Raw genomic sequence first — 20,329 nt, forward strand, 5'->3', positions numbered from 1 at the left:
GCTTATCGTGTTTTAAAGGATCTATCATTCCGAACGTGCCAAACACGACGACCTATAACCAGCTCCCAACGTTACTCCGCGGTCATTACAAACCCACTCATGAAGACTTACGACCAGCTCCCAACGTTACTCCATGGTCATTACAAACCCACTCGCTTAAAAGTGGCAGAAAGATACAAGTTCCGTTCCGCTACCCAGAAACCGGGACACAGCATCGTTGATTTTGTGAGAGAGCTAAAACGTCTTGCAGGGACATGCGAGTTCACTAACGAACAGCCACGTGATAGTGGCTTCCGTGATTGTGGGTTTCGTTCGGAGCAGATCAAACGGAAACTACTATCAGCTCACTTTAGTTTTCAAGAAGCAGTGGCCGCTGCCATCGCCCAGGAAATAGCACAGAAAGATGTACGAGACTTTGGAGCGGCGTCGCAAGGTGAAAACGTGTGTTCGAGTATACACAAGGTGAAACGTGACAACGGGTTGTCACGCGGTCGCTTGTTCGGTCGGCATCAAGGTGAACAATCTCAACAATTTCAGACTAACCAATCACGTTCCAGATGACTGCAAGTACAAAGGTTCAGAGTGTTTCAAGTGTCATTTAACGGGTCATTTGCAGTCCGAATGTCGGAAAGGAAGATCACTTTCAAAAAATTTCCCGGGCAAACAGCACATAAGTCACACAGATCAGGACTCCGAGGAAGGAGGGCCGGCGGGCACTAGAGGGGAATTTTTTGGGTCCATTTTTAACTTGTGGGAAAGCCAAAAAAACTGAGTCACGCAAGCCGAAATTGGCCGCACCTGCCGTTAAGATCCCCGTCCGAATCAGACATGTTGAATTTCACATGGAAGTCGATACTGGAGCGGCTGCCTCGATTCTGAATTGTGAAGATTGTGAGCGATATTTTAAACACCTGGCTTTATGGCCAGTTGAAAGGTCCCTTCGTGCATACGCTGGCACACCACTGCAAATTGCAGGAAAGATTCCGCTGCTAGCTGTGCGCGCAGAAATTTACGAAAATCTATCTTCGGATTGCCTATCAGCAGTTGCTGTTAGATCAGGAATCTCAGGTACTATGCAGAATTAACACCCACAAGGGTCTATTCCGATAACGTGGCACTGAATTTCTTTCAGCCCTACTATTTGGCAACGTTTCATAGAGCAAGTACTCAAAGGAATTGAAGGGACCTGTGTGATAATGGACGATCTGCTGGTGGGAGGCGCCAACGATAGCGAGCATCTGAAGAATTTGGAAGCAGTTTCAGAAGTACGAGTTACGTGTCAAATTACCAAAGTGCGTGTTCTTGGCTCCTTCAGTGGTATACTTTAGGCTGCGCCCCTTTGAGAATGGTCTTCAACCAACAGTGGAAAAGGTAAGGTCTATGAAGGACGCACCCATCCGACAAGTGTCTGAGTTACGCTCCTTCTTGAGAATGCTAGCGGCGCTGACCAATTTTATCCCCAAGTTATCAACCCTCGCACACCCCCTCTACAAGCTCCTAGGTGAACAGCCGTGGAAGTGGGCGCAGAGTTGCGACATCGCAATGATGTTAAACGAGCGCTCACAACAGAAACTGTGTTAGCACATTACAATTCAAGTCTTCCAAATGAGTTAGCGGTAGACGCATCTCCATATGGTTTGGGTGCAGTCATAATGCATATGCTCCGCGTTGGCAAACAGTGTCCAATTGCCTACGCCTCTAAAACACTGAATGAGCATGAGAAACGCTACGCTCAGATAGACAAAGAAGCTTTGGCAATTATGTTTGGCCTGAAACGATTCCGCTTGTACCTGTACGGCTGTCACTTCATCATACAAACAGATCACAAGTCTCTAGAGCGAATTTTGGGTCCAAAGTCAGCTATCCCCTCACTAGAAGCGATGCGTTTGCAGGGTTGGCAGCCTTCAATTACATTTCTAGGTTCGTCCTATTGGACGTGCTATCTCGCCTGCCCTTGCTGTCCACGTTAGACCACATGAAGGCTGTCTACAGTGTCGAACGACTAATCCATTCATACCCATCACGCACAAGGACGTCACCCACGCCAAACGTGTTCACACCATCCTATTGCAGCAACAGGGATGTAGCTAAGAATAAATTCAGCCGGTTGAAGGTTCTATGGAGGCGGTGAGTTCATGCTCTGAGCATCAAAGGGACGTAGTAACAAGATTGTTTCCAGTGTCTCGCAACACTCGGCATTCTTCAAGATGGCGAATACAGGGAAAGAGAAGACAGGCACGACAGTACTTTAAAAAATGCCTTTATTTAATTTCCAGAATCGATAAATTCTAGTGACAATTCCGTATACTAACAGATATTCAATTTTTTTGGTTAAGACATCGAATGACTTTTAAACTTCATAGCCAGTAATTTGCGATCTTCTCAGTTGCCTCCATTGAGGGCCAAAATTCAGCCGGCTATTACCCCTTTCTTAAGCGGCGACTTTCACCAGCAGCCGGCAGTTAGCGAAATCCCTGATTTGCAGGTGTTAGGCTACGTCAAACAAGGGTGGCCTCAGTACATGGGTGATCTGCACCTTCAACCTTATTTCCACCGCCGTTTTGAGCTCTTTGTTGAGCAAGATTACATCTCATAGTTAAGTAAAGTACGATCGTCCGGGTGAGTGTAGTCCTGAGAAGGACTGTTTGTGATGACATTGACTGACCTTTCGACAACCTGAGCGGAAGTCATCTTCAGAGTCAAGTGGTAACTGATTTATTGTATTTAGGTCGTCGGTCCCGGCATAGTTACCGTTTTGCATTCGGTTATAACCTTATTGTGGAAGAATTATTATTACCATTCATTCTCAGAAGGTAGTAGTACCTAAGAGCGCGGGAGATGTGATGTATTACACAAGCTCGTACCACGTGCTCATCCTCTGCTCATCAAGTGCGATTGTCTCAGCTTGTTTTGATCACTCTGTTGTTGTGTCAATCGTTTATAAATAAATTTACTTGGATTTAGATTGCGGTTTCCATCCCTTTTAAATACCGAATGAAGCGATACGTTACAGTGGCAATAAAATTAAAATTTTAGTTTCTAAAGAAACTGTGGTACTGCTTCAGTGGGAGATTGAGTTGAGTTGATACAGGTCGAATAACCACCGTGAAAGATTTGGAAAGCTGACGTTTCAAACGTTAGCCCTTCGTCGGAGCGAATAGAGAAATTGTGGTTGTTGTAGGTCTATATGTGTGCGTAGGAGCTTTGCTATTGGTAGAAATAGGATGACGTGAGTTTGTGAATAGATTAATGGGATGAGAGGCGTTCATTGATTCCGTGTGGATAGAGTGTGCCCAGTTGAAAAATAATTTTTTTTCGAAATTTTTAAGGCTTTCTGTGTTTCCGTGGTTTAAGGATAGAAATTAGATTTCTAGTGCTTCCCTCTATGTTTCAAGCTGTGCACTTATTTAGTCAATCATATTTTGTCACGCACTTGAGAGAAACGTCTGACAGACTTGGGGAGAAAGGAAGAGACCTATCTGCATTAAAATGCATATACCGATAAATAAATAACTCCAAAAGTTCTCCTTTGGATGAGTCAAGTTTTAATGTCCTTATAAAGTTCACATGTTACCATTTATTTTGTCTGGGAAAGTATGTCATCAAGCATACTTATATTACTCAAACTGATGACATTAATGAGAAAATGAATCACTATTAAGAGTGTCACTATTTTGTGCTTACAAAATCTGTTGTCAAGTTGTTTTCCAGCAACTATCCGTCTATCCAGCAATGTACAAAATATAATTATATATTTCAAAGCCACGACACAGAGTCCTTTTTTGGACATGTGACAGGAATTCATATATGTACATGTACATTTCAATGTACAAAGACTTATATTACCGGTAATGATGATGGTCCTGCTTACCTCTCTATTGATGTCAGCACATTTTGAGCTCAAGCTTCGTCTCTACAAAACACAAAAAAATTGCCATCCACAAAATCATACGAAAGTTATCATAAACAGAATCTTCCCTTATTTTGGTTTTGTAACGTCCTCATAACTAAAGCAAAGGGGAAATGTTACATACAATATAGCCAGCAGAAAATCTTCAATTTAAAGAAGATTAGTTTGCTACACCAAGATGTCCAAATGATCTATTTTTCTTGGCATCTAATAGGCCACTTGCACTAAGAGGTCACGTGACCAATGCTTCCCTTAAACAGTGAGTTGTAATCTTGCTGTTGCCAAAAATTGACAAAACACATAAAAATTATCTCACACGCGAAATTTGAGAGGAAACGCATTTAAGGGAGATATTTTATGGTACTTTGATTTTTCAACAAAGTAGCATGGTTTGTCTTGGCCGCCATGTTGGAGGGCACTCTCTTGCCCTCCAACATGGCAGCCAAAACTACTTTTTGCTTATATCTTGTTAAATGTTTGATAGTTGAGTTCAAATGTGCCATAAACGTTACCACATTATCTTTTCAACATTTTCCTTGAAGTTCAAGTGCAAAATTTGTCTCAGAAAGCGGTAATTCATAATTTTAAAAAATCAAGTTTTGGTCACGTGACCAGTTACGGACTTTCTCATTTTAAGCAAATGGTGCGGTTTGAAAAACCAAATCACTATTATTTTGTTTAAGAGATGACCCACTAATAGTATTTCGAAGGCAAAATCATGTAACTTTGATTTTCATAAAAACGATGTCACATGACCTCTTAGTGCAAGTGGCCTATTACTGTGACATACAGTGCAAGGCTCCCAACATTAACAGTTCGTAGCCCTAGTCATGTTTTTCAAGAGCTTAGAATTAACTGATTAAAAGTGAGGATGAATCACCTTATGATACGTTAGGCACCCGTTCTGGCAACTCGTTTGGAAATTTGGTCACCCATGCTAGCAAGTAAGGAGCCCCAGGCGATCGGGCGACCGGATGACCGGGCGACCGTTAGGCAGCAGCCTTGCAGTGTAATGTAAAACAAAGGAATATTCCTTGCAGAGCTAAATAATGAATTACATGCAGATAATTGGAGAACAAGCTCAGTGGCTACTTTCAATTTAAAATCTTATTAACAGCCCTGAAAAGTTAATGTTAGAAACAAGTACATGCTACATGTAACTGGTCATACCTCCCCATGAACTTCTCGCATTATGTTTCCTTCCATAGTTCTTGTCTGCAACTTTTTTCCCTACCAACAGTGGGAGATGGACCTTTTTTAATCATTGTTATGCCCTTTGATAACCATGCAAGTTCAAGGGCTGAACAGTGGGTTGCAAGACCTTTTTTAGTTCAATTTAGGCACTTAAGGGACATAAATTGAACTGGAATAAATGAGAAGCTGTATGATATACGCAAGAAAATTTATGTTATATCTTCTGGCAATCAAATCATGCCAGAAATTAAGTCAAGTAGGTCGCACTGTGGAATAACAGCCAAATTAAATTGGCCAAACATTAATTAAAAGGCACTATACTAAATATGTTTTTCATATCTACTCAATTGAAGCCTCTAAGCTCCATTTTTGTCATTTCATGGCAAAAAACCCAGTCCAAGTGTACAAATCTTTTTCCTAAAAACTAGCTGGCATGAAGACATACATTGTATGGAATGCAAATTAAATGCCCTTGAAAAGTTCCCACTCATTCCCTTTTAAAAAGAGACTGCCAATGGGTTAACTTGAAAATGGCTCAAAACTCAAACTCCAAAATGGTGCATTGATACCAAGTCATTACTTTGCAGTTTCCAAGAGGTCATCAGGATTTAGCAACTGAGAATAATAATTAAGGTACATTTATGCAAAAAAAATGATAAAAGATCCAGGCAAAGTAATTTTGGAAAAATCATGAGTACAGCCACCTAATTTGCCCATAACCTGGCCTTCTATGAATCCCCTGAGTTATCATAATGATTGTCTTTGTTAATGTCGCTCACTGCCACTGCCCGTACTACTGATACAGCTAATTTATAACTGCCACTGCCATGGGGAGCAGGGTTGGTGCAGCATTGAAAACACTTGCCATTCACCAATGTGACCTGAGTTTTACTCCCACATGCAAAGTCATATGTTACAGTATGTGGGCTGAGTTTATTGGTTCTGAACTTTGTTCGAAGAAGTTTTCTCTGGGTTCTTTGATTTCCCCTCTCATCACAAGCCAATATTTGATTTGACGAGCTTTAAGTTCATATGATTTAATCCGATTTACTGTCTCCCAAATTAGTAGTCTGGAGAAGTGTGCAATAACAAATTACACACTGGTATTCCTATCACCACTACCAACATTACTGGCAACATTGCTACCACTACCACTTCCTTTCAAAAGTCAGACCCCACTACCACCACCACCACTTATGCCATGATCATTACCACTACCACTACTACTACCATTATTAATTTACCACCACAAACGCTGCCAGTCACACATGGTATGCCACAGCAACTATCACTATCACTACCATTGCCATTACAGCTGCCTTTAGTTTGAACATGAGCACAAGTAGACGTCCAAGTTTTCTGTTATTTCTATTATAAGCAAATTGATTTTGAAAAAGACCTACTATCATGTACATGTAGCCTTCTATGCCGTACTACATGTGATGCACACATCTTCCAATCTAAAGGTTGCTAAATGCCACTGCCACCATCCCTGCAAATCTTCTGTTGTTGTCAATGCTACCATTTGTCATTGTTAGTGTCCTTTTCATCACTCTTAAATCCCTTTTTAAAATAGCAGGCTACAATATTTTCTATCCAAGCCTACTTGGAGCACCTGCAAGTGTGTCATCTACATGTAAGCAATAATAATCTTTGTACAATAAGCTATTACTGTACACCTGAATTGTTTGACATGCTGTTAGCTTACATACCTTTTGTTCAGACACCAGAGTTCTTGTGACGACAATTGTATTTCCAGTAACATCCCTGAATCTCAATTTTATTTGACCCTTGACCTCAAGCTCACCTGCAATCTATAATTTAAATGACACATTTAACATGAAAAGCATACATGTATGTAAATAATTGTATTTAATTTTAATACAAAACTATACCGTACCTTTGGGTCGTGAACAAACAGATTCCCTTTGCTGCCAGGAGGCATGTCTCCAGTAGCCATGTAGTTGAGGCATTCTATGACAGACTGTAATAAAATAGAAAAGACCATTGTGTTCCTTCAGCACCACTACATAGTACATGTATTTCCATTCACACTGACTGAAAGTGAATGGGTGAACTTATATATTTGCAAATGTGGCTTTCTCAAGAACTTATTTTGATGACTGTTCATGTCCCAATAATGGTGTTACTGTGTAGTGTACAATCTTCACAGATATAATGTTGAATCAAACTGTGCTACCTTGTTGATGTATTGGGTGAAACTTGTAGAGGAAATTATTGTCCTTTACAAGTTTATCTAAAACAACTCTACTCAGGTGTGTACTGTACAAGGATCAACGCTTTTGGTTGAAATGACGTCACAACAAGTCACATTGGTTCTAATTAAGGACCTGTCCACAAGTACCAGAATATCTTTTAATCTGCAACTTTTTCGTTGCAGATTCACCTTCTGTCCACACATATCCAGCGAACCCAGCATGCGAATCTGCAACTTTTAAAATCCACTCTCCAGAGGGAAAAGCTTTAAATACGCAAGGAATTTGGAATGGTGTGGACAGTCGAATCATAAAATTTTAAACAAACTCAGACCCAGTCTTTACCGCATACATGTAAATATTCAACATGGCCTCTGAACGAAATGCTATTACTTCTCTTGTCGCCAACTCACAAGCCTGATGGTGCATGCTCTATTGACAATAGTCACAGAAAAGTCCTGGATATTAGAACGAATCCAGATAGTTTGGACGGGAAAATAGGCCATTTTCGAGTTCATGTCTGCCTCCTCTTCAAAACGAGTCAAAGTGCGAAGTCTTTCTTATGAAAATTAGTTTTCATTCATATGGAAAGTAGAACTTACCATCACAAAAACTTCGCACTTAAACTCGCTTTGAAAAGGAGGCAGACATGAACTCGGAAATGGCCTATTCGATTTGACTATGTTGTGTGGATGTGAAATTTTTTTGAATCAGCAGAGAAAAAGTTGCAGATTAAGAAATATCCGGATATCTGCACCTTTACATTTCATCATAAGATCAATTGACAAATACAATATAACCTTTTTAAAACCATACACATGTAATCATGTTACTGAAGGCGAATAAAAGCCAAGGAAAATTGGACGAAATGGCAAAAAATTGCTCCTAGAGCAAAATAAACATAATGTTTTATATGAATAATTATACTGGTATTGCTCTGCCTTCAACAGCAACAACGAAATGCAATTAATAACCAATTACCGTTTTGCCTGCTCCATTTGGTCCAACAATCAATGTCAGTGGCTTCTGGAATTCTATGATAGACGGTTCACTGTGCGAGTAACTACGGATTCCTTGGATCTTCATCTTTTCCAGAGAAGACATCTTTAAACAAAAGCTACTTGGCAATAGCAGCTACAATGGAAAATTTACAGGAGTGAGCACCATAATATTATTTTCTCAAAATAATCTTGCACTTTCGCCATAGGCATGCAGCATGCCCAGGGATCCCAATACGAAGCAAATAATTCAGCCCTGGGAAATGCCATGAGCAAGGAAAATTACTACGCAGTGCACATTTGTGGCAATCACTAGACCAATCAAAGGCTTTCTTAAACGGAAAGAAACAAATTATATTTCGAAGATTTCATGAAATGTACTCACCCTTTTAGATTGAGACAGACTATCGATCTCCCGCCACTTACAAAAACAAGCCTGGTTACTTAGCGCTGCGTAATGAGCCGGCTAAGACATTTTTTTAATGCTTGTTCAGAGGCATACTGAAAATGGCTGAACTAACAGTCAATCTTGGGATGTTCTCTTCCTCCACAACTCGATAAATACAATTAAGGAATGCAATGGTACGACTTCCTATATTTCTGATCACACCATATGGGGCGCCAAATGTATTTTTATTATTTAGAGTGGTTATTTGTATATAACCAAAACAAGTATGGTTATATGTAAATAACCACATTGCAGTTTGGTTATTTCTAAATAACCAAAAGGAGACATTGGTTATTTAACAAGTAACCAAGAAATGAGTGTGGTTATTTGCTAAATAACCAAACCTGAAAATTGGTTATTTGCTAAATAACCAAAACTGAAAATTGGTTATTTGCTAAATAACCAAAACTGCAAAGTGGTTATTTGCTAAATAACCAAAATCGAAAAAATGGTTATTTGGTTATTTTTTAGAGATAACCAAAACTTGATTTTTTTTTCCAGTGACTGCAAATTGCAAATTGGTTATTTAGCACAAAATGGCTAGTACTTAAACATGGAATGCCGGAATTATGGAATGCCGGAACGGCGGAATACTTAAACACGGAACGCCGGAATACTTAAACATGGAACGCCGGAATACTTAAAAAAAGAACGCCAGAATACTTAAACACGGAACAGTTGTGAAAATTCTGACAATTGGAACATATGGTTCCCCCCCCCCCACCCCCCCACAAGTGTTCGGGGCAAAAAATTAAAGTACAAAACAATGGTGAAATATGAACCCTTTTATTGTCGTAAAAAAGGTTGCTGTTATTCATCGTGGGGAAGTACAATAATAATAAAGTATTCTCGTTTGTTTCACGATGTGGTCACTTGTGATGTAGATCGCGCCGTTTCGACTGCATACTGCTAGTCTTCATAAGGCGATGATGTCGATTGGTTACGCGTCACCTTTTAAACAGGATGCTCCGATGTGATTGGTTGGTTTTCAGCAGCTGTGATTGGTGTGTTTCGATCCTAGCTGCTTCGGCGTGTTGTTTCTTTGGTGGACGGCTGTCGTAGGGTGAGGTCTTAAGTGAATCGTCTCTTTGACCCTGCGTGTGTACCAATGAGGGTCACGATCACTAAACTTCACTTCGTTCCAAAGCGGGTTGTGTCCGGTGTTGTTAGCGTGTTCTGAAACGGCGGAGGTCTGGGTACGAGCAAGTCGGATGTCTCGCTCATGTTTTTTCATTCTATCTTGCATAGGTCTTCCAGTCTCGCCGATGTAGACTTTACCGCATTCACAGGGAATCCTGTAAACCACGCCATCTTGTTTAGTCGGCTCGACAGCTCTTTCGTTCGTACTAGATGTGATCTTAATGTAGTCTCCGACTTGAAAACAGCGCGTATGCCTTGTTGCTGCTGGCAGCGGCGAAGTTGTTGGGATAAGCCTTTGCAATTGACATAGGGTAAAACCGCAGTGGCCCACTCGATCGTGGGCTCAGCACTGCTACTCGGTTTCCTGGTCTTGGTGATTTTCTGCAAGAAAGAAAGAGGGTAACCATTAGAGACAGGAACAGAAGACAGGTGTTTCTTCTCCTTGGAGATAACAGAAAGTTTTGCTACGAGACGTTTGGCGCGCTCGTAGAGGCACTTGACAATACCGCGTTTTACTGATTGCGGGTGGTGGGAATCATACGCTAAGTACGGATCAGTGTGCGTAGGCTTCCTGTACACGCTGGTGGTGAGGCGGCCATCCGGTTCTTTTGAAACTGCAGTGTCAAGGAAAGCGAGTTTGTAGTCGTTCTCTGTCTCCATGGTGAAGCAAATGGAAGGCTGCTGGTTGTTCAAAAATTTGGTTTTATCAACGGAGTTGATAATGTAAATTGGCCACCGTACAGAGATTCTAATTTAGCTTTTAGAATCTCTGTACGGTGGCCAATTTACATTATCAACTCCGTTGATAAAACCAAATTTTTGTATACTACTTCCCCACCGACGCAGCACCACAGTTTCTTTAGAAACTACCCCTTCATGCTGGTTGTTCAGATGCTGTAAGAAGCTATCAACGTTTCCGCGATCCAGGATGGTGAAAGTGTCGTCAACGTAGCGTTTCCAGATCCTAGGTTCTCAGATGCTAATCACAACTGCTGAAAACCAACCAATCAGAGCGGAGCATCCTGTTTAAAAGGTGACGCGTAACCAATCGACATCATCGCCTTATGAAGACTAGCAGTATGCAGTCGAAACGACGCGATCTACATCACAAGTGACCACATCGTGAAATAAACGAGAATACTTTATTATTATTGTACTTCACCACGATGAATAACAGCAACCTTTTTTACGACAATAAAAGGGTTCATATTTCACCATTGTTTTGTACTTTAATTTTTGCCCCGAACACTTGAGGGGGGGGGGGGGGGTAAACCATATGTTCCAATTGTCAGAATTTTCACAACTGTTCCGTGTTTAAGTATTCTGGCGTTCTTTTTTTAAGTATTCCGGCGTTCCATGTTTAAGTATTCCGGCGTTCCGCGTTTAAGTATTCCGGCGTTCCGTGTTTAAGTATTCCGGCGTTCCGTGTTTAAGTATTCCGCCGTTCCGGCATTTCATAATTCCGGCATTCCGTGTTTAAGTGCTAGCCATTTTGTGCTAAATATCCCATTTGCAATTTGCAGTCACTGGAAAAAAAAATCAAGTTTTGGTTATCTCTAAAAAATAACCAAATAACCATTTTTTCGATTTTGGTTATTTAGCAAATAACCACTTTGCAGTTTTGGTTATTTAGCAAATAACCAATTTTCAGTTTTGGTTATTTAGCAAATAACCAATTTTCAGGTTTGGTTATTTAGCAAATAACCACACTCATTTCTTGGTTACTTGTTAAATAACCAATGTCTCCTTTTGGTTATTTAGAAATAACCAAACTGCAATGTGGTTATTTACATATAACCATACTTGTTTTGGTTATATACAAATAACCACTCTAAATAATAAAAATACATTTGGCGCCCCATAACACCATAGGCAGCCCAAGTTCGCGTCACTTGAGAACGTGTAATAATTAATTACTGGTGGGAAGATGACCTTTGAGTGCAAGCGGTGTTGCGTTACAGGCGGCCGTTGAGAATTTAAGCACGTTATATGTCGTTATAAGACTTTGTATGGGAAATAAAATACCGTCGATTATAAAGCCTAAAAAACGCTGAATGCAACGTTCATTCAATAAAATGAATAAAAATGACTCACCTCTCTGGGGCACCCAACGAGGATATAGTTCAAAACCACTTAAACATGGCATTGTTAAACGTACTTTGGTATTTAACGGTAGATATAGGTATATTTGTATCCCCTTAAAAATTTTTATCTGTTCGGATTCCCTAGCTGAAAGTCTTGTGATCCGAAAATTTTAGGGATCAAAACTTACCTTTTCGAAAATTTCAGCCAGAAAAAAGGCTGAAAAAGGAAAAATAGGAAAAAAATACTAGGTGACCTTTTTAGGGTGAAAATCCGTTAAAAATGGGAAATTGTAACATTTTTTAGATGTTCGAAAATCCTAGGACAGGCAGGCAAGCAAGAAATTTTAGAAAAAATGTTCCGAAAATTCTAGATCTCAAATCGTCATCCGAACAGATATTGTCCGAAAATTGGCGCTGGGTGCCCCTGACCTCTGGTGTATTCTTGTGCCTTTTCGAGATTATTTTACCGTTTCGGGAATTCTGTGTTTTCACTGTAATTCTAAGACGAAGTTTAGAACGCGATTAAATTCTCAACGGCCGCCTGTAACGCGACACCGCTTGAACTCAAAGGTCAGTTTCTCACTAGTAATTATTTATTACACGCTCTCTAGTGACGCAAACTTGGGCTGCCTATGATCACACGTAAGAACTATTAGCTGGAGTCTCAAATAGATGGGTAAGTAAATCGTTATATGACCGGGTTTTCAGCCGTCTAGTACGTCTGTAATATCAACAATAATGAAGGTGTTTCAAAAGCTTTGAAATGGGGACCAAACTGGATCATGTCCCTAACCTGGCATATAATTGACAGTGACCATGTTTTATTCAATGCGTAAACGCCGCATGTTCTTAACGTTTTAATTATTAATCATTTTTTGTTTATTCAGTATTCTTTTTTAGGGGGATTGGATGGGTTCTTGGATGATAGCTGACGTGGAACACCCCGGCCAGTGTGGGGAGAGGACAAAACGCGGAGCCCTACTCCATGGAGTACCCTATGGAGTACCCCTAAAAATCATCTATCGGTCAGATTTAGTTAAATAACACCATGGCGAGGTATTTAGATGTACATACCTTTATTTATTTTGAACCTTTCAGCTCTCTAATTGTTACAGTTTCATGCAGTTGAAATTTCGTAGGTATTTCATGTATCCCTAAATTATTATAGTGAATTTAAACTTTTGTATATTTAGACAACTATTAAAACAAACGCGTACATTGTATACCCCTGTATGCCCATATAGGCCTGTGTATGCACATAATAATTACCCATGTAATATGTACCTGTAGTGTACAGTGTATACCCATAAATGCCCATGTATGCTGCTGTATGCCCATATATTCTTATTGTAATCTGATGAAATTATCGTGTACGAATAAAGTCTTCTATCTATTCTATACGAGAATACATGAGCATACACGCGCCTGTATGGATATTCAGGAATATAAATGTTTTTGTATGAATATTTGTCTAAAAATACACTATAATGAGAGATAACGAAACTTCAAGATGGCGACCAATTCGTGAACTGCATCTAATTGTAACAATCAGAAAGCTGGAAATCTCAAAGTAAATAAAGATATGTACATCTAAATGCCTCACCATGTTGATAAAGAATTTAATTTGACTGATTAATGACTTTTAGGGGTACTCCATTTAGGTACTCCATAGGGTACTCCACGGAGTAGGGCTCCACATTTTGTTCTCTCCCCCCCGTGTGCGATAAAATGCAGATTCAAAATTTTTATCACCTCACCTGGAATGTGTTATGCCGTCACGCAACTGTCTTCACAGAGCCAGAAGTCTGCAAGTCTGCAGTCTCCATTTGTCGCACACCAGGGGATCACCCTGATCATGATGCAGTGTTTATTAGTAGGTGGCAATGTTATCAATGTTATTGATCAGGTGACTGATGATCAGTCATCTTAGTCATTATTGTACATGTACTCTGCAAGCTCCAGCACGTGCAGAATGCTGCAGCAAGGCTTATTGTAGGTGCTGCAAAGAATGAACATATGTCACACATATTACAGCAACTACACTTTTTTTTAACATTTTGATGCTAACTTATAAAGCTCTTAACAATCAATCTCCCGATTACATTTCCGAACTATTGACTTTGTATAAGCCTTCTTGTGCACTTAGATCTTCCTGTCACATGTAGCCTGCAAGCAGGCTCTCTCTCTTCGGTGGGAGAGAAGGAGAGCCTGCATGCATCCCTTTGAATTTTGAATGCTGCCTCGTGATGTCACGCTGAGAGAGCGGTCAAAAATTAGCCAATCAACGTGCACCCGAAGTAAACATTGAAAAAAACACAGAAAACAGAAAGCCACGCGTTGTGTATTTCAAATTGCTCGAGGCAGAAACTCAAACAACTAACAACTATTGAGGCTCTCCCAGTGGTTTTGGGGAACAAGGGAACATGGCTAATTTGAACAGGGGAACAATTTAGGGAAGAAAAAAATAATTGAAAACAATTTTAAGGATCAAAAAGTTGGGAACAAGGGAACACAAGCAAATATTTAAAGGGAACAAGGGAGCAAGGGAGCATTACCCAACAATGTGTAAAATAAAAACATGACTTTTCCAGTTTTCTTAATAGTTTCTCCTCCCTTCTAAAAATAGAATTTAGAAATAAATAAAAATGTTATTCACCGGCCTTGGTCGGTCCGTATTGGGAAAAACTGTGCCCCCTGTCTTGAGTACAGTTTTTCCTAATACGGACCTCCCGGCCGGTGAATAACATATATGTATTTTACTAATTCAATAATTTGAAAATTGGAATATTTTGTTAAAAAGTGTATCGGAGTATTGCAGAGTTACGAGGATATCGAGCAATCATTTGTGGAGCCGCCTTTTTGGCTTAACCAAATACTTGCTAAAATCGTGTAGAGTTCCTCTATCGTTCTCTATGATCGTTAAATCAGCATCAGAGGCAGCCGAAAGGCCCATTTTTGTCCAAATGTGATCAGCGATAATGCTTTGTCGAGGACAGGAAACTACCATGGTGACATGAAGTCGCCCTCGTTGTATTTTGGCCGCTACAAAAAACAGTTAAGAAATAAGACTTTTCCCAAATCCTGTGGATAACAGAGATAGAAGAAGAAGAAGCCATTGCATTCTACCCCCAACCCCAGTCCCTCGGAGGGCCTGCTCGCAGGCTATGTCAAATGCTTCTTGTTGTACCTAAAACTAAAACTAAGCTTTATGGGACAGACTTTGGAATGCACTACCGGTAGACATTAAGAATTCTGAATCACTCGATATTTTAAAAAGTAAAGTTAAAACACACCTGTTCTGCCAGTGCTATAGAGTATAGAGATCATATTACATAGTGTAGAGAGATTACTGTTATTATTATGTATAGAGTATAAACATTATTTGCATTATTATACAGTATATAGATTTTCTTGTTTTTCTTTAGAAATCTACAAATGTATGGTAATTTTAGAGTTTCTCATACTGCATGTCAATTGAATGTAGGATTGTAATTTGGGACATTGGATTGTAAAGCTTTGAGAATTTTGTAAAGCTAAATATATTATTATTATTATTATTATTATTATTATTATTATTATTATAATTTATTATTTGTGTGCTAAAACAAAAATAAAATTGTCGAAAATCAATAAACAATAGGCTGAGAATGTAGGCATGTTTTTCCTTTTTTTAATATTTGTCTTTTTCCAAAACAGGTACTGTACAGAAAAAGATGTTGAGTTTATGTACAAAACTTCAGCCACTGATCCCCAGCCTTGTGAGCTCATGCTTTGTCACTTGAAATCTTTGGTTTCTTATTTGCTGGCTCTCCATTACATTTGTCATCATCGGTTGCCAATGTACTTTCAAAGTACTCTTTTAAAGCACTGAGAGCTTTGCCCCTGTGGGAGATGGAATTTTTGGTTTCTGGTGGCATTTCTGCATACCTAGAAAGAAAATACAGCACAACTTGTAAAAATACTCAGCGATAGTACACACCAAAACATCTGGTAAGATAATTAACTGATAGCTTAAGAGATAGAAGTACTTGCAAATGAAAATCACAATAATTTTTAAAATCATTGGAAGGTAACAGGATAATAATGCGCCACTTACGTCTGCTCAAATCCATCAGGCTGGAAGCAAGGATCCCAGCCAAAATTCTCTGGTCCTCTTGGCTCAACTATTTTCCCCTTGGGTTAAAAGGATAATTTAAAGAAGACTTAAAATGCAAACTAATACTTCTATAGCTGTTCACACAAGTTTGGCAAGCTGGTACAACTGCAATGAATTTAATCAATACATCTGGTCAAACAAAATTACTAGATTAGCAGCAATTATCATAAAAATAAGGGTTCTGTGTTGGGTAAATAATGCAAACATGGCTGTTTGTCGCCTGTATGAAGGCTTTCTGGTGTTTTGTTGCAGTATGGTTTCTAGGCACAGGAAATACAGGTAGCGACTATTTCTACAGGCTTGGAGCCTCACCACTAGTGTGACTTATCCTTTGACTAAGGCAGTCATTAATTATTGTTGAAAAAATGTTTGCTATAGGACAGCATTCTCTGGATGGTTTATCAAAGAACATACCAATCTCAAACAAAAAAAAAAACTTTAACAGGGGGATGGCACAATGCGGAACAGCTTTGTTACAAAAATGGGCTCAGCCTGGTCTTTCATACACTGGATCCGAAATAATTAATGTCCATAAAGCAAAAGAACAAAGCGAATGTAACACTACCTACTTAGCAAGGCTTAATAGAAATAACAATGGTTCTTTTGTTCTCCGCCATTTTAGTCTGATGCCATGTTGAAGGAGTTTCACTCCTACCATTAGCCACTACCTTTGTGTTACAATATTGTCATGGTGTACAGAGTAAAAATAACAGCACTCTTACTATTGTTTTCCCTGTAAATAACATGACAGGGTCCTCTAAGTTTCCTGTTGAATAGGCAAATGTGCAGAGTGCATAAGCTGACTTATCCTCCCAGCCTGTCAACAGTCTGTGCAGACCTGGTGAATTGAGATACAGTAAATATTACTTTAGATGCCATTTCCATTTTAAGTGCCCCTAACCCCAATTTTTTTTTTTTTTCGCTAAAATGAATCTTTGCACCGGTTGGAGACGCAATGCGGCTATTTTTTTTCTTTTTCTAACAAAGCCTGACATTTTATAGGCTTCGAAAGTTGCAAAAATCTAAGCATCTTTTGTTCACAGCCGAGTCAGAAGGGGAGTGGGTCTATTCCTGATTTGAGGTCACAATCTACTTTGCATGCATTTTTGCAAAGAGTTAATGCAATGTAAATCAGTTTGTGACGACAAATCAGGAATAGACCTACTCCCCTTCTGGGGAAGAAGGGCAGGATTTGTTAGAAAAATGAAAAAATGGCCACAATGCGTTTCGAACAGGTGCAAAGATTCCTTTTAGCGAAAAAAGTATTTTGGGGTTAGGAGCACTTTAAAGTGGGATGGGAGGTCTCTAAATTAAATTTCCCAATCTTCTGTCTCTGCTGCTTTTAACTCCAAGTGCTCAAAACATGGGTGTGGATGATGCATAGATCTACAGGAATTGAATTAGCGTGGTTGATGGATTAAATAAAGAATGGCCATGCTGCCCAGTGGTCTTTTTATCAGTTAAAGGTATAGTGTAAATGACCTAAAGTGAAACTCCACTCCTTTATTTGGCTAATATTAATTTAAAGACCTCTGTAGAGATGGTTTCTATGTTACATCACCGTTGTCATGCATGTTGACAAACAAAAACAACAAATCTTCCATTAGATTCTTCTGCTCTTCTACTGGCAATCGTACATTACCCCATTGTTCTCTGTGTCCCTAGACATTGTTTGCCAACCATCCATTTATGGTAGCCCTTTTGTCAAGTTCATCATCAAAAAAACTTGTTGGCTGGTGGGCATTTGGGACTAATGAGTGATTATTATGCAAGGCTGCTGCCTAAGAAAATTTTAAAGGGGCCCTCAGAGCTAAACGCTGAGAGCTTAGGAGCCCAACATATGAAGTGAAAGGTGTTGCTGTGAAAAATTAAGGAGCCCAGAGCTATTCTTTGGGAGCCCCAGGCTACCAGGCTCCTGTTAGGCAACAGCCTTGTTATGCATAGATTACATATACCTTCAGGTCCCAGCTTTTTCAAGAACCATTTACTGGAACAAAAATATTATAAAAAACAAATGTGAGATTTACTATTACACAAAACACTGCATTTAAAGATATGGACTTAAGCATCTACAAAGAGGTCACCGCAGTTTGGGTGACCGGGAGTGGATGTGTTACATTCCACAGAGGAGAGGGTGTGAAAAAAACAAAACACCTGCAGAAGTCTTGTTGTCTAAAAACTGTGCTGGTTAAAATTTGCATTCGCATTTATTTAAATATTTATAACAGAATTTGATTCAGTACATGACTTGTGTCTCTTTGTAACATTAATTTTGACTATAAAAAATGTAGCAGTATCAGGATATTGTTTAGCATTATGATTTTAAGGTGACAATAAACTGGGCACCAAAACCAGTGCACTGATACCCTCATTAATGAGATTTAAAACTATTTCCAAAGACACAATTTTATAAAGACTCACATATATGGTCCTGGAAGATCACCAAGAGCTGAGAAACATAAGCATGTGTCTTCAACTATCACTGGACCTTGTATCTGATAACAAACCATAAGAGTGACACATAACAGCAATTTACATGTACATGCCATCTCGAGGCTAAGATTTAATGAGTGTCGATGCATGCTGAGGAAATTGCAATATCCAGATCACTTTAAAACACCAGATTATTGTCAGCTTTTTCTGTACATTGTACACATCTACATTTTCAAAACTAAATGGGTACCACATATGTGCTTGTATTGATGCATAGCACCGCTGGACTTGATTTAATTAATCAATAACTTTAGGTCAGTGTCAAAGATTAATAGCCGATCTGCGGCAACTCTTACATGGAAGAAATGTTATCATATTATGTTCAGCATGAAAAAAAAATTACTTTGCTGAAAACAAACCTCCTTGGCTGCGACTTTGCATTTTTCCCTTGATATTTCATCTGGCTCGCCTTGGAACTCGGGCACTGTATACAGGAAAGAACGGATGTCACGCAATCCAAATCGTGTATGTTAATTGCATTATTTTTTTGTCTACTTTTGGGATACTACTTACGATCTATATTTCTCGATTCCACTTTCCTAGGGAAAGAATCCCCTAAAATTGCCACGACCTGAAAACGAAACAATCACAGATACGGTTCACATAACTTCGAGAAGAATTCAATCCCAAAGTTCGATCTTTGGCATTGTCGTGATCAATGCATAAAGCGCGCACTCTTCCTTCTAACTCAACGAAAGATTGTTTTAGCCTAGCTTAGCTGTCTCCATCTAAGCCTATTGTAATTTGCTAGGATCATTTTAATTTTTTTTTTTGTTTTGCTTTCTGTTTGTTCGTTTGTTTTGCAAAGCTATGAAGTTTAAGAACGTGTGATATGATCTCTAAACTTCCATTTCAACTACACTTCTAGAAAATTGTGATTCAAAGATCCGGTATCTCAAAGTATCTGTAGCGGCACATAAGCAAGGATTATCCAGTGTTCTAAGAACTAACCTCTTTCAGTTTGTTCGGGTTACCGGTCACAAATGCCAGTGTCTTTCTAGACATTTTCCTCTCTTTCGAATGGTCATTACATCGTGCTCATCAATCACTAATTAAGTCACATAGACACTACATTAAGCCTTACATGGACATTATTTTGGTGGTGCCTTCCCAGCTGACCACTAATAAAGAAGGCGCACGAAGATGGGAATTTAATGAAGTGAGTTGTATTCCGTACTGTTACGTGAGGGGATCTCAATTATCTGACCTGTGTGTTGAAGCCGCAAATGTAATAACGACCACAAATGTAATAACGGTTGACCACAAATGTAATAAGCGTTTGACCAGAAATGTGGCCAAAAAAAAAAAATTTTAGTACGATATCAATCGATCACATTAGTTGATAACATGTATAGTCGAAACATCTTCGTTCAACTGGGTAACCCACTCATTCACGAGGTGTTGAATGGAACACTTGACGAAAAATTTAATATCTCTGACGCCCAAACGAATATCAGTTGTACGTGGATTTTTACTGACGCGTAATTTTTACAGCTACGTTCACAGACGCAAATCTACATGGATTTATAATTACGGGCATAGAATAAAATCGGAGCACACATCTAAATATAAAAATGTCGAACCACATTCAAGTGTTATTTTCTGCATACCTGGTCGCTGTTTTCATTTCCACACTTAAATTCATCGACGTTGTGTTCTGTAAATTCGGCCATGCAATGTAAGAGTTGTG

The 20,329-nt window shown here is 39.3% G+C and overlaps 2 protein-coding genes across 2 annotated transcripts in view; both read right to left on the reverse strand.

The window, feature by feature from the left end:
* LOC138020581 (DNA repair protein RAD50-like) overlaps positions 1–8,853 on the reverse strand; it is a 75,787-nt gene extending 66,934 nt beyond the window's left edge. Inside the window, exons 1-6 of the mRNA XM_068867544.1 lie at positions 8,704–8,853; positions 8,302–8,454; positions 7,005–7,088; positions 6,817–6,918; positions 5,081–5,140; positions 3,872–3,913 (exon numbers count right to left, since the gene is read on the reverse strand). Coding sequence (XP_068723645.1) covers positions 3,872–3,913; positions 5,081–5,140; positions 6,817–6,918; positions 7,005–7,088; positions 8,302–8,424 — 411 coding nt within the window. The 5' untranslated portion in view covers positions 8,425–8,454; positions 8,704–8,853. The remainder of the gene's footprint in view (positions 1–3,871; positions 3,914–5,080; positions 5,141–6,816; positions 6,919–7,004; positions 7,089–8,301; positions 8,455–8,703) is intronic.
* A 6,787-nt stretch (positions 8,854–15,640) lies between these two features.
* LOC138020609 (inosine triphosphate pyrophosphatase-like) lies at positions 15,641–19,710 on the reverse strand. The gene is made up of 8 exons (XM_068867564.1): positions 19,591–19,710; positions 19,153–19,210; positions 18,999–19,063; positions 18,568–18,641; positions 18,102–18,133; positions 16,869–16,984; positions 16,087–16,163; positions 15,641–15,917 (listed from the first exon to the last, which is right to left on the reverse strand). Exons 1-8 carry the CDS (start codon positions 19,642–19,644, stop codon positions 15,755–15,757), a joined length of 639 nt encoding a protein of 212 aa, XP_068723665.1. The 5' UTR covers positions 19,645–19,710; the 3' UTR covers positions 15,641–15,754.
* Positions 19,711–20,329: the final 619 nt, after the last annotated feature.

This window comes from Montipora capricornis, chromosome 2, assembly GCF_036669925.1.
Source record: "Montipora capricornis isolate CH-2021 chromosome 2, ASM3666992v2, whole genome shotgun sequence".
Taxonomy (NCBI): Eukaryota; Metazoa; Cnidaria; class Anthozoa; order Scleractinia; family Acroporidae; genus Montipora; species Montipora capricornis.

Coding starts and splice junctions, on each gene's coding strand:
- LOC138020609 (XM_068867564.1), bottom strand. CDS start 19,644: ATGTCTAGAAAGACACTGGCATTTGTGACCGGTAACCCGAACAAACTG. Junction 19,064..19,152: donor GGAATCGAGAAATATAGATC/GTAAGTAGTATC, acceptor TCCTGTATACAG/TGCCCGAGTTCCAAGGCGAG. Junction 18,642..18,998: donor GCAAAGTCGCAGCCAAGGAG/GTTTGTTTTCAG, acceptor GTTTGTTATCAG/ATACAAGGTCCAGTGATAGT.